Raw genomic sequence first — 13350 nt, forward strand, 5'->3', positions numbered from 1 at the left:
GAGCAATCGCTCTCATCACGGAAAAAGTGCCCAACGTGGCAACAAATGAAAGATTTTCTCACCACCCAATATGAAATTGCGGAAAGGTTAGAAGAAAAAATACTCAAAACTAAGAACAAACACGACCAGAATGAAAGCTTAAATAGACCCCAAGTTAGTAACAAAAACAATTTAAACAAAAACTTTCACAAAACGCTATCGTTCACATCTGAACAACGAACACATACGTCATGCGAACTATGTAAAAGAGGGCATAAACTTTACATTAAAATTAAACGAACGAAATAATTTTGTCAGGTCAAAGAGACTTTGCACAAATTGTCTGTCACATGCGCATACATATACAAATCGCAAAAGCAAATTTAATTGCTTACATTGTCACAAAAGACAACATTCGATGCTTCACTACAGTACGTTTCCTAGCCTACCTCAAAAGAGCGCATGTAAAAGCACAAAAAGAACCACGGGCTTAGTTGCAAAAGCAAATCCCGAAAATGCCAAGAAGCACCATGCTGCTCAAAGGCATTAAAATCGCAAACGCTACACAGCGAAAATAAAAGTAAGGTAATACTACCTACAGCAGTCGTCTCCATCGAACACCGAGGAGAACTGTTCAAACTCAGAGCCTTAATAGACCAAGGATCACAACGATCATTTATAACGTCAATGGCACAAAATAAACTAAAATTGTCAACCAAACAATCAAATTTTGAAATTACGGGAATGGGCGGAAGAGTAATCCAAAACTCAGATAAAATCTGTCCCATTACCCTAATTTCCCCCCAAGCGGATAAGCGAATTAAAGCAGAAGCTATAGTCCTACCGCAATTAACAAATATGCTTCGAAGCTACCATATATGTATGTATGTAGATAGCAGACATTGGCAGAAGGTCTCACTCTTAAAACTAGCAGATCGCGACTGCAAAAAACCATCTCAAATAGACATCTTAATAGGCAGCGACCTTATACCGCAAATTATACTGGAAGGTGTTGAAAAAATCACAAACACCCTTCTAGCTCAAAATACTATCTTCGGTTGGATACTAAGTGGACTAGTTACTGAAACAGTTTCTACCATGACAACTGAAGTTGAAGAAATATCCAACGAATACCTTAATTCACAATTAAGGAAATTTCGAGATATAAGGATACTTCCTCCTATATTAAAAGCCCATACAACTTTTCGGCCCCGCAGGATGGCTTTCGCCAATAATGAAAACAAAAAACCATTTCTAAACAAATCCTAGAGCGGTGGCGGGCTACTAAACGCCAAATTAGCGCACACGCACTAAAACATTAAATAAAATATAACATAGTTGTATCAAAAAGTCGAAAAATCGACACATAAACGATCGACAAATAAAACCTACAAAGGAAGTTAAGGGATCACCACTCCCAATGCGATACAGTGACGCATCTACACTTACAAAAGGCATATGTCGCTCTTAACACATACATCTATCCAAGCGCTCCTCATATGGGTGGGTTATGGGAATTAGCTACACAAAGCATCAATAATAATTCTCTACTCCACGAATCGAAGCCGTTCTCCATTCACGGCCATTCCCTCGCAAGATCCCTCTATCGGCACAGTCCTTACTTCAGGGCTAAGGAGTACCCATTCTGGCCATATCTGAGCCAGGCGTGGAGTTATTATCCTTTATAAGCCTAGAATAAAATAAAATGCAAACAATTGCCGATCATACAGAAAAGGCAAATAATAAATAATACACTTAATAAAACGATAAAAGAAAAAATCGCAAATACAAAAAGTTGTCAGTAAAATCAAATAAACCCGCAAAATAAAGTTGCTTCGCTTAAGCATCTACCCGCATATTAAAATGCACATTAAAATACATGTGGTATGTTTCAAACCAAAATCCGTTCACTACACACACGGATAAATAAGAGTATATTACAACTCCATCAAGAAATACTTCTGCTGTCAGAACGTATTCCGCGCTTCGGCTACTCTACCAGCAGTACGCCGAACATATGCAACAGCATTTACATACGCAATACTAGGCAAAATATTCGCCTAGTGGGCCCAGGATATTTAAATGAGTTAGGCGTCCACCCCCTCTACACGGTTAAACTGGGCCCTATTCCACAAAAGAACTTATCAACTTTTCACTTTGTACTTTGCAAATTTTTCGTCAATTTGCAAAGCTTTCTGTTCCACAGAACTATGAAATTTGATAAGTGATAAGTTGAAATTGATAAGTGTAATTTGCAAAGTCTTTGCAATTTTTATGTTCTCTTTGCAATTTCTGTTCCACGTACGTTCTCTTTTGCAAAGTGCAAAGCTTATATTGAAAAGTGTAATTCGCAAAGACTTTGCTTATAATTATGCTGTTCCGTTCCACAAAAACTGTTAACTCTATTTTTGCAAAGCAAAATTTGATAAGTTTGTCAAAGATTTGCTAGGTAAATGATCGCTTTGCAAATTCATATTATCATAACTAGTCAAGCTTTCAAAATGTTAAGACGTGAGTTTTTGTTCGACAATAGTGAAGACGCGGTTAAAGCTAGAAATTATAGAGACCGAATTAATTTTTCGGGACTACAAAATTTCAATTTTAAAGAGTGCTTCCGTTTAAATCGAATCCAGGTGGATTTTCTTTTAAATAATGTTGGACAAAAATTAGAGCACAATACACAGCGCAGTCATGCTTTGTCGGCTGAAAATCAACTGCTACTGTGCCTGCATTGGCTCGGAAATGGTTGCCAGTACCATGGAGTTGCAGCCTTGCATGGTGTTGCAAAATCCACAGTTTGCAGAACCATCCATAGAGTTGTCGACATTATAATAGACGTTTTATTTCAAAAAACAGTGCGATGGCCCGATGATGTCAGTGGTATTGCTGAAAAGTTTTTTCTGATGGGTGGATTCCCTTCTGTGTGTGGTTGCGTTGATGGCACAATCATTAAAATTGATGCGCCTCCATTACACGAGGAAGGATATGTTGACCGGCATGGAAACCACTCATTGAATGTGATGATGATATGTGGGCCAGACTACACATTTTACAGTGTAAATGCAAGTTGGCCGGGCAGCGTTCATGACTCAAGGGTCCTCCGGAATTCGGCTGTAAGTCAAAAATTTGACAATGGATGGAGACCATTTCCGGATGCTGTTGTTTTGGGTGATAGTGGTTATGGATTGAAAAACTGGTTGATCCCACCATTACGCCGAAATCCCAGTAATCCTGCTGAAGAAGTTTTCAATCGTTGCCACAAAAAAACACGCCGCATAATTGAAAATAGTTTTGGCATTCTTAAAGAAAGATTCCCGTGTCTAAATTATTTGCGACTGAGGCCTGAGTTTGCAGGAAAGACAGTCATAGTTTGTGCCATCTTACACAATATTGCCTGTAGCATCGGAAGAAGTAGTGAAAATATGCAGCCCACTGAAGACACTGACAATGAAAGCGAGGAATTGGATGAAAATGCTGAAGAAGAAAATGATGCCCTTAATAATATAGATCAAGAGAGTGGAATGGAAAGGGTTACTTCCCTGCTACAATACTTTACCTAATGCCAACTATTATAGTATTGTTTTAAAATAAAAGTGGTGTTTTGGTCATGACTTTTTTTCCACTGCAAAAGCGTTGTATCTTATTGGGTTTAAGATTAAGGTCTCAGAGAATAAATAATAAAGGAAGTATTTTTGTATTTATACATAATTTTATTAATTTCAGAGTTTTTTTGTTTTTATCACAAATTATTTCAAAATAAAATGTTTAGAAATTAAATATACACAAATGAAAAATTGGCCTTTGGTAATCAAACCTCCTCAAATAACACACGCGATATATTTTCTGTTTCTGCCGTTGCAATTCCCAGTGTGATAGCAGAGGGTGGAAGTAGGAGCTCCCTCTCCAGTTTTAGGCATTGAAGTTTCCGGTAATAAACCTCAACCTCAAGGAGCTCCAGCCGGCATTTTTTCTCTCTATCCAAAGTTTCACTTGGAAACTTGGTAGAGCGCTTCCTCTTTCTTGGGTTTAGAGGTGGATTGGCAATAGTTTCTTCTGAAATAGATATTCTGGAATCATTCTCAGCTGACGGTAGATTTTCTGAGTTGCCATAACTTTCTGGCAAATTCAAACCATCTACCACAGCTGAGTCTGATTCCAGAATATCGAGGATGGCCAAGTCAGCTTCATCCATTACTTTGTCCTTCCCACCTCCGGATCCAGTATTTCGGGCGTTATCCCTTTTACTCTGCAAATTAAAAAAATTAAATTTACAAAAATACAAAAAGTTTCTCGTTAAAAACCGGAAGCTCGATTTTAATTTTAAAGCCATGGTTTCTTGGGCAAATTTTCTTAGAACTCATCGTAGCTTGCGATTTTGATAACCGCTTCGTCGAAAAAAAAAATTGACCCTCTCTAGTACACATAGCAATTAGTAATATTTTGGTTAAACCGGTTGTTATCACCAAGAGTTGTTGATTGAGTGCACTGTTAACTCACAACAACAATGTCTATGATGACGTTTTGTTTTGTTGTTGTCAACAACATGCTTGTTAGTTATTAGCAATGCACAATATAATAATCCCAACAACAACAAATGATGCAAATATAGTTATTTGATATGTGTAGGCAATAAATTGTTGTACTTACCATTGTCCGGCTCTTCCAGAGCCCAAACAAACTGTCCCTTGCATAGGTCCATGTTTTTTGTGCTGACGCCAGTTGTAGGGATTGGGCTTTTTTTAACACATCCTCCCATGCTGCCTGTTTATCTAATTTGCTAACCTTCACAAAGAAATATATACTTAAATATGCTTGAAATTTACAATTATTTATTTAAAAAATACTTACTCTGTTGTTTTTAAAACTAGCAAATAAAATGCTTTTTTTTTCTTTTATTACATTTAAAACAGCAAGTTTTTTTTCAATTTGTATTTTGCGGCTCATTTTAACAACACATATAAAGCAATAATTAGGCTGTTCACGATAAGGTGGTTATCGGGTTATGTGATTAAGTAAACAACAACAAAATGCGGTATGACAAAACACTTGTTTATAGATTATGTGGTTGTTTGCTTATTTCCAGTGTTAGAAAGTCGTTGAAATTTTACTAAATGGCAGCACAAAAAATAAATAAAACTAAGCGAATGGCATTTCCATTTAGATTTTCTTATTGGAAAATCTGCTATTAACAGCTGTTTTTTGTTTACAATCAGCAAATTATGCAAGATATCTGTAAATTTTATACAAAGAATTTTTGAACCCTTAAAATTCGGATTATTTAATAAGCACATACCTTCACTAAAGTGAAAAACAATGAACAGCTGTTTGTGTAAAAATAAGCAAATAACCATACAACATAGGGTGCTCACGAAGCATAGAGGTTATTTTTAATTTAATAACCACATAACCCGATAACCACCTTACCGTGAACAGCCTAAATGCAAAGTGAAAAGTGATGAGACAGAAATGCAAAGTTGATAAAACGCTTTGTGGAACACTTTGCATACTCACTTTGCAAGAGAGTGCAAAGACTTTGCCAATAAAGTGCAAAGACTTTGCACTGAGCGGAAAGAGCGTAAAATCTTTGCCAAAATATGCTCAATGCAAAGTGAGATTCGCAAAGAATATTGTGGAACAGAAACGCTTTTCACTTTGCAGTACAATAACAATTGACAAGTGCATAGTGAAAAGTTGATAAGTTGTTTTGTGGAATAGGGCCCTGGTCCATCTTAATGAAACAGCGCAATTCACCACAGGATGCCACTACAGTATAACACACCACACTCGCACCAACCCAACCAACAAAAGCACTAGACAACGGGGAAGCTGATTCAATCCGTTCAAAACATTCGACACATCCAGTTTGCACCTCTACAATTCGACTCCCCACTGCGCCGCGTAAACCATACATTCGTCACATACAATTCGAATTCGCACATCTACATTTTCGCATTGATACTGCCGCGTCGATACCTACGCTATTCGACCGTGATTTCCCGCTTTTGATCCTGATGTGTGGAACTTCAATCGCCAGCCCGCGTGTTGACATTTTTTACAATTAAAACTTATAATATCAAATTATAATTTTGTTAATCTATTGTTAAAATAAAAACAAAATGTATGATAAATTAAATTTGATATACTTTTAATTAACCGTGTTGCGAGAAATGGAGCAGACGCAGTGCCGTATGTTACGGTGTTAAGACGAAAAATTTGAATTTGTTCAGAAGGATGCTCTCTCCAAACAATAAGCTGACAATTTCTGTCTTCTTCATACATAATTATTTGATTTTACATTTTAGTAATGTCCGCTGTTAGTGCGTACTTGTGTAAGTGAAAACGAAGAAGAGTTGAGTATAGCTCTTCTTGGATCAAAAGTTCATTCAACGCTATTAGAGTTGAAGATCGACTCGAGGCATCAAATACAACACGTAATTTGGTCGTTGTGCTCTCGGGCCTTAAAACGCATTGATGCGGAATGAAGTAGTGTGGCTCACTCGGGATCTTATTGTTTGTTGGGCTCATGTGACCCAGTGCCCTATATTCATTCTTAAAGTCTAGATACATTTTACGAAGTTCTGTATCTTTTAATGTCCTTCTCTTCAGGGCCTGAAACCGCCGAACTGTGGTTTCATATGAGTGACCGAGTAGCTTACGGTCAGCTTTAAAGGGCATTCTGACTTGAAGCCGTCCTGAAGGCAATACTTGAGTTGTATTCACGAAAAAATTTTCACACTCTTGCTGCTCTGGAGTGAATTTGATGCCATTTGATTTTGAAGGTAATTCTTCTAGAGCCCAAAATTTTTGGACTACTGAATCTATTGACATAAAGTCTTCCTCAGCTTAGCATAATGTGCTATGTAATTTGGGAGGAGAACTTAGATTGCTGACGTATTTGCCAGATACAACCCACGCTAAAAGGGTTTTCTGTAATGTTGGTTGATTAGGACCATTTTTAATTTGGCCGACAGCTAGAAGATCGAAAAATATTTCTGCACCCAATAATATGTCAACTTTTTTACATTTGTGGAATTCTGGATCCGCCAATTCAATATTTTGCGGAATTTTCCAGCCATTAATATTGATATTATGGTCTGGATGATTTGCCGAAATACTTCGCATTATCCAGAATTCCGTCAAAAATTCGTAATTGTTTACGCGTGACTTAACAAACGCGCTTAATTTTGCCCCCACTTTGGTATTGGAATTGCCGGTTCCTATTACGTTTAATGTTTTCTGTTGTCGTCGAATCCGCAACTTCTGTGCCAAGTCCTCCGTAATGAAGTTGACCTGTGAGCCTGAATCCAGCAACGTTCTCCCAGGTAGGTACTCTCCACAACTGGTCCTCATTTGAATCACTGCTGTTGCCAACATGACCCGATCCGGCATACTGGCTGTATGTATGGCAAGAGTGGTTGATGGTTGCGGATGAGGTGCAGCGGGGAAAGAAACCGGATACTGGTGCAATAATGTGTGATGCGATCGATTGCACACACGACATCTATCCGGTCTGCACTTAGAGACAGTGTGTCCCTTACGCAAACAATTTATGCATAAGGGCACCGATTTCACGAACTCGAACCTCTGCTGCACCCGAAGCACCTTGAAAGTGGGGCAGGCAGTCAAATAGTGGTCCTTGGATTTCTACTGCTGAAAGAGACTGCCTCGTATTTGCTGCAACTAGCGCCGATTGGGTCCTGTCCATATGTTGTTGTTTCCCATGACTCGCACTGCCTGTTGGTATGGGCTTCGTCCTTGAATTTGATGCTCCTTCCGCTGATAGCTGCTGGAATCTTCGATTTAGGGTGGCTTTACATTCTTTCCACAGTGGCAGCTTATCATAATCCAGTTGTTGCTCCTATTTGGATCTGGTAGCTGAGTCGACCTTTGTCATCACTATGTGTATAATAATAGCGTTTGTTATATGTTTCTCACCGCCCAGCGATAGCAATGAGTCATACACCGCTGACACTTCCTCAATCATTGATCGCAATGAAGGAGCGGATGGCTTTGGGATGGTTGGCAGCTCAAAAAGTTTAGATATTGTATTGAAGAATATAAAACATTTTTTATTATAAACTTTTTTGAGACTTGCCAACGCTTTCGGATAATTTTCATCCGACATCTGAAACGCTTTAACTGTTCCCAAAGCCTCTGCAGATAGACAATTTACCAAATGGTTAAATTTTTCTATATCTGGGATATTTGGATCGTTATGAACCAAGCTCTCGAACAAACTCTTAAAATTTTTGAATTTTGAATATTCTCCCTTGAATTTCATTTTAGGGAGCCTTGAGCTGTGAGAAGCTACGAAAGAGGTTTCGGCTAGTGCAGTTTTATTTTTTGCTAAAATTGACTTTATTATGGACTTCGTTTCAACGATTATGGCCTCTAACTCCCCTCGGGCACTTCAATAATTTTTCACTATGTGAATTTAATATATCTAGACGACATTCCAATTCGATTGGATCTAAAGACATTGTCTTTTCCAGAAGGCCCGTTTTAATGCGCAAATTACGACGTTTCGCAACCGTTCTTTGACGTCTTAACGATTTTAAGTCCGTCAACTCCTTACTTGGAGACAGGCTTGCGAGAGTTGGCTTTGGCTTGCTCATTTTGCGCTGGTTAAATTAAATTTCCGAAAAAAAATATTATAAACGTTAGAAACAGATATATTGAGAATCGATAACGAAAACGAAAAAATATATGTCGATTCCCAAATATACGAAAGCCAAAACAATAGCAATAAAAGTTGGCAACAAATATATTTGGAATCGGTTACGAAAACGAGAAAGAAAAATAATATCGATTCCCAAGTATACGATAGCCAAACCAATAAATGCGCAAAGTGAGCAATAGCACAAAAAAAGTGATTTAATCGGAAAATGTCCGAACGAAAATCGACAAAAATTGCGAAAAAACGACCTATAATTGCAGACGCGGATCGAAAAAATTGCGAAAAATGAAATAATTTAATTTTACAATTAATAATTTTATCAGATTTATTTCAAAATAAAGGGCTACCGCAAATCCCAAAATCCCTTATTCACTTTGAATTCGTATATGTCTGAGCATATATTAATATATGTATATATACGAGGTGTGTTCAAAAAGTATCGCGAATTTTGAATTTTCGTGGGTTACGTATATTCGAATTTCGAATTTTTTGTGGCGTTATGTTGGTACTCAACCTCGGCCATTTTGAATTTTCATTTAATTGTTGACAGCTGCTTTGCTTGCACGTGTTTTGAATCGTCTTCGATTTTTAGTTTTACCTATTCAAAAAAATTGATCAAAGAACCTGTATCAAATTTTGTGTGAAAAACGAAATTAAGTGCGCGGATGCATTCCGAATGTTGACTGTGGCATACGGAGAAGCTACCTTGGACCGAAGCAACGTTTATCGGTGGTACAAAATGTTCTCAGAAGACCGAGAAGATGTGAACGACGAAGAGCGTGCCGGACGCCCGAGCACTTCAACAACAGACGAAAAAATTAATGAAGTGGAGAAAATGGTATTGGACAATCGTCGAATCACCGGTAGAGAAGTTGCTGAGGACCTAAACATATCGAATGGCTCGTGCCATTCGATTTTTATCAATGACTTGGGCATGAGACGGGTCGCCGAGAAATTCGTACTAAAATTGCTCAATTGTGACCAAAAACAGCATCGCATGAACATTGCTAATGAGATATTAAATTCTGTCCGCGACGACCCGAATTTGCTCCAGAGGGTCATAATTGGTGACGAATCGTGGGTTTATGGTTATGACGTTGAAACCAAAGCTCAATCATCTCACTGGAAGCTGCCGCACGAACCAAGACCGAAAAAAGCGCGCCAAGTTTGGTCGAATGTGAAAGTTTTGCTGACAGTTTTCTTCGATTGCGGGGCGTGGTGCATAATGAGTTCTTGCCACAGCGAAGAACGGTCAATAAGGAATATTACCTGAAAGTTATGCGCAATTTGCGCGAAGCAATCCGCAAGAAATGCCCGGATTTGTGGAAGAACAAAAATTGGCTTTTGCACCACGATAACGCCCCTGCTCACACATCGTTGCTTGTGCGCGACTTTTTGGCCAAAAACAACACACTAATGATGCCGCAGCCACCGTATTTCCCAGATCTGGCCCCCTGTGACTTTATCTTGTTCCCTAAAAAGAATAGGCCCATGAAAGGACGACGTTACGCTTCTCTTGACGAGATAAAGACGGCATCGAAGGAGGAGCTGAAGAAGATAAAAAAATGATTTTTTAAAGTGCTTCGAAGATTGGAAAAACCGTTGGCACAAGTGTATAATATCTCATGGGGATTGCTTTGAAGGGGACAAAATAGATATTTATGAATAAATAAATAATTAAAAAAAAAACACAAAATTCGCGACACTTTTTAAACATACCTCGTATATATGTATGTTTGTATATTAAATATAAGGCAATACAATAAAATCAATGTAAAATATGTTAAGTGAAAAGGGAGAGCCAAACACTCAAAGTGTGCACTTGTTTTGTTGCAGTTTGCCCCTTTTTTTTTGCACTGCTTTCAGTAAAACGCACTCGTTACCTGGTGTGTCGGCTGTTTGCCGGCGCTTATGCCTCTTTGGCACAGGATGCAGCGGCAGCTCATTCCCACGACGGCAGCGGCGGGTGATGTCAGCAGCAACTTGATGGCAGCAGCAGCTTGATGGCAGCAGCGATTTGATGGCAGCAACGATTTGATGTTGTAACATGTAAAACTGGACACTTAGCGGTATGCCTTACTGGTTTCTGTAGCGGTAAGTACGGTCACTTTTACGGCACGAGAAACGGTGGGTTTATAGCGGGAGTTTTTAGCGGCACTTCACAGTTTAATTTTAACTTTTTTCTAATACGCCACTTTTAAACAATATAATAATTATTTTTCACTTGTTACGTTTAGCCGAGATTATTTCCAACACTTTTGTGCGATTACTATGGAACTCACTGTACTTTCGATTTCTTCACGTTCTTCTTGTTATTTCGAAACGTACATATGTAAGGTGAAGTACGTACTATGTATTTTTCAAATTTTTTCACATTCCACGTCACGTATATATGTACGTATGTAAATTATGCTTTCCACTTAGCCTTTTGTATATGTATTTTTTTTCACTGTGTTTAACACTTTTCACATATGTATGAATGTATATAAGTATTAAATATTTTTCACTCCACTCTTTATTTTTATTCTCACTTTAGTTTTGTGTTTTATAATTATTTTTCGTTTTTTGTGTTTCAGGTATCACTGCACTTAACCACTTTTAGTATATGTACCAATTATATGTATGTATGTCAGAGAACGGCATCGGCTGAATGAAAAACATTCGTACGCGCTCAACAGCCGAATAATCACACTGTTCGGATCAGCCGATCAAACTTGCATGCGCTCACATTTTCGTTGTTGATTTTAAATTCACTCGGGTGTGTGCGATTTTTTGTTTCACTCCGAGTTTGTTCGGCTCGTGTTCAATATAACGATTTCGGGCGCTTGCTCATTCGGTTCAACAATCATTGTTTTGAACAAGAATAACACTCAACTCCCAAAAATCAACTCGTATGATTTTACTCATGCGCGCAGCAAGCGACACTTTTTCTGCACAGATGAAATGTGAGAAGAAGAAGGTGAAACACAACACAATCAAAATATTTTCACAACAAATCATTTATTTGCATGTTTTCATTTTATTTTAAAACAAATAAGGAACATATTCATTGGTTACATCGCATATTACATACATATTTTGATTTCAAATTTATAGTATGCGAAACTTAATTATGTTTTACATTTACATACATACGTAAATTAAGAAATTATATTGAAAGATTGTAGAAAGGAATCAATGGTCGAAAGCTTTAAAATAAGAATTTAAAAATATTAGGCTGTCGAAAGATTTTGGGCAAAGACGGTTCCTCTTTTCAGTGATCACGTTTCCAGCCAAAGAAAATCCGCGCTCTGCAGCTGCACTACTTGCCGGCATTGAGTGGACCTTAAGTGCGAATTTGGAGAGTCTTGGATAAGTTTGTTCTTTATCCTTCCACCATTTTAAAACGTCAAATTCATCTCCTATATCAACACTTTCTCTACAGTAGCCTTCCAGCTCATCTTCAGGTGTTTTAAAGCTATTAAGTGTCGACTTCTTAATTAGGTTGGGGAAAAAAAAGAAACATTTTGATCCTTGTTTACTTGTGTACTTGTTGAACATCTGTCAATTGAAAAAGTTGAGCTTTCAAATAAAAATTCTGAAGTATCGCAATTTGGTGTGCTTGGGCTAATTTGAGCAGAACTTGTTGTTGTTGATGTAACGTCCAAGTACTTCATTTGTGAAATACAAAATTTTTTTATTGCGTCTTGATCGTTGGGCTGCATTTGTAACGCAGGTGGAAACAAGAAACAAGCAGCTTTTTGCCACACACAAATATTTGGAATCCAGATTTCATCAACATTATTAAGAATCTTTTCTTTTAATGTTAACAGAGCCGGTACATCTGCCACTTGTGGCGCGCAAATATGCCGCATTTTTTCAATGGACGGTATAACGAAACAAAGGGATGGCGAACTGCAAAATTGAAGCTTCTTAAAAATTATTTCGAAATCGCTACATAAATCTACCAATTGTTTCAGCGTTGAAATGTTTATAAGCAACAATCGTTGGCTTTCTTGGTTTTCTTTCAGAATTTCATTAATGCTGAACCAATTGTCTACAATGGATTTAAACATTGTGAAATTTGAATTCCATCTTGTTGGGCATTGGTTTTTGAGCGAGGTTTGTAAATGATGCTGTAAGTTAGCTTTTTTAAAATATATGACAATTTTTTTGCACATTTCTACTAACTCAGCAACTTCTATCGATTCCTTAAACGAACTCTCCAAAACGTTGGCAAGCAAATGGCTGCTGCAGTTTAACCGAATATTGTTCTGCAAAGCTTTGACAATATTTGGGCCTCTATCCGTAACGAACTTCATTTGGTCCAAATTATATATGCCGAATTCAGCAAACAAAGTGTTCAACTTATTTAAAATGTTTGTGCTAGTTGAACGCTCGAAGTTCATTGACTTAACACCTAAAATTAGATCCACCAATTTTAAATCTTTCTGGTAGTGCAAGGTGACACCAAGAAAGTTGCGATGGACGTAACTGTCCGTCCACAAGTCAACTGTGGCAGTTGCTCCACCACTATGAGCAACTTCGGCTATCTCATCTTTAATTATTTTTTTTTTCATCCGCCAACTTTAGCGTAGCTCGAGACACCGTTGTTGCATCAGGCAGTAGGTCATCAAGATCAACTCCTTCCTTATATCTCCCACCAATACTGATTAGGAACTTTGCGATGTTCCTAAATCCATTGCCATTGATTG

At 37.8% G+C, this 13350-nt stretch overlaps 3 protein-coding genes across 3 annotated transcripts; 2 read left to right on the forward strand and 1 right to left on the reverse strand.

The window, feature by feature from the left end:
- Window positions 1–2400: 2400 nt before the first annotated feature.
- Window positions 2401–4001, forward strand: LOC125775395 (putative nuclease HARBI1). The gene has a single exon (XM_049445941.1). The coding sequence runs from the start codon at window positions 2433–2435 to the stop codon at window positions 3537–3539; it is 1107 nt and encodes a 368-aa protein (XP_049301898.1). The 5' UTR covers window positions 2401–2432; the 3' UTR covers window positions 3540–4001.
- Window positions 3788–5668, reverse strand: LOC125777788 (uncharacterized). Its single transcript, XM_049453373.1, has 3 exons — window positions 4828–5668; window positions 4627–4761; window positions 3788–4225 (listed from the first exon to the last, which is right to left on the reverse strand). The coding sequence occupies exons 1-3, from the start codon at window positions 4921–4923 to the stop codon at window positions 3788–3790; spliced, it is 669 nt and encodes a 222-aa protein (XP_049309330.1). The 5' UTR covers window positions 4924–5668.
- Window positions 5669–9395: 3727 nt separating this feature from the next.
- LOC125777789 (protein GVQW3-like) lies at window positions 9396–11248 on the forward strand. The gene is made up of 2 exons (XM_049453382.1): window positions 9396–9733; window positions 11233–11248. The coding sequence occupies exons 1-2, from the start codon at window positions 9396–9398 to the stop codon at window positions 11246–11248; spliced, it is 354 nt and encodes a 117-aa protein (XP_049309339.1).
- The last annotated feature ends 2102 nt before the right edge of the window (window positions 11249–13350 follow it).

This window comes from Bactrocera dorsalis, chromosome 1, assembly GCF_023373825.1.
Source record: "Bactrocera dorsalis isolate Fly_Bdor chromosome 1, ASM2337382v1, whole genome shotgun sequence".
NCBI classification, from domain to species: Eukaryota; Metazoa; Arthropoda; class Insecta; order Diptera; family Tephritidae; genus Bactrocera; species Bactrocera dorsalis.

Excerpts from the sequence above, each read along its gene's own strand:
- LOC125775395 (XM_049445941.1), top strand. The coding sequence starts at position 2,433 with ATGATCGCTTTGCAAATTCATATTATCATAACTAGTCAAGCTTTCAAA.
- LOC125777788 (XM_049453373.1), bottom strand. The coding sequence starts at position 4,923 with ATGAGCCGCAAAATACAAATTGAAAAAAAACTTGCTGTTTTAAATGTA. Across the intron at positions 4,762-4,827 it reads CTAGTTTTAAAAACAACAGA|GTTAGCAAATTAGATAAACA; the intron begins GTAAGTATTTTT and ends TTCTTTGTGAAG. Across the intron at positions 4,226-4,626 it reads TCTGGAAGAGCCGGACAATG|AGTAAAAGGGATAACGCCCG; the intron begins GTAAGTACAACA and ends TTTAATTTGCAG.
- LOC125777789 (XM_049453382.1), top strand. The coding sequence starts at position 9,396 with ATGTTCTCAGAAGACCGAGAAGATGTGAACGACGAAGAGCGTGCCGGA.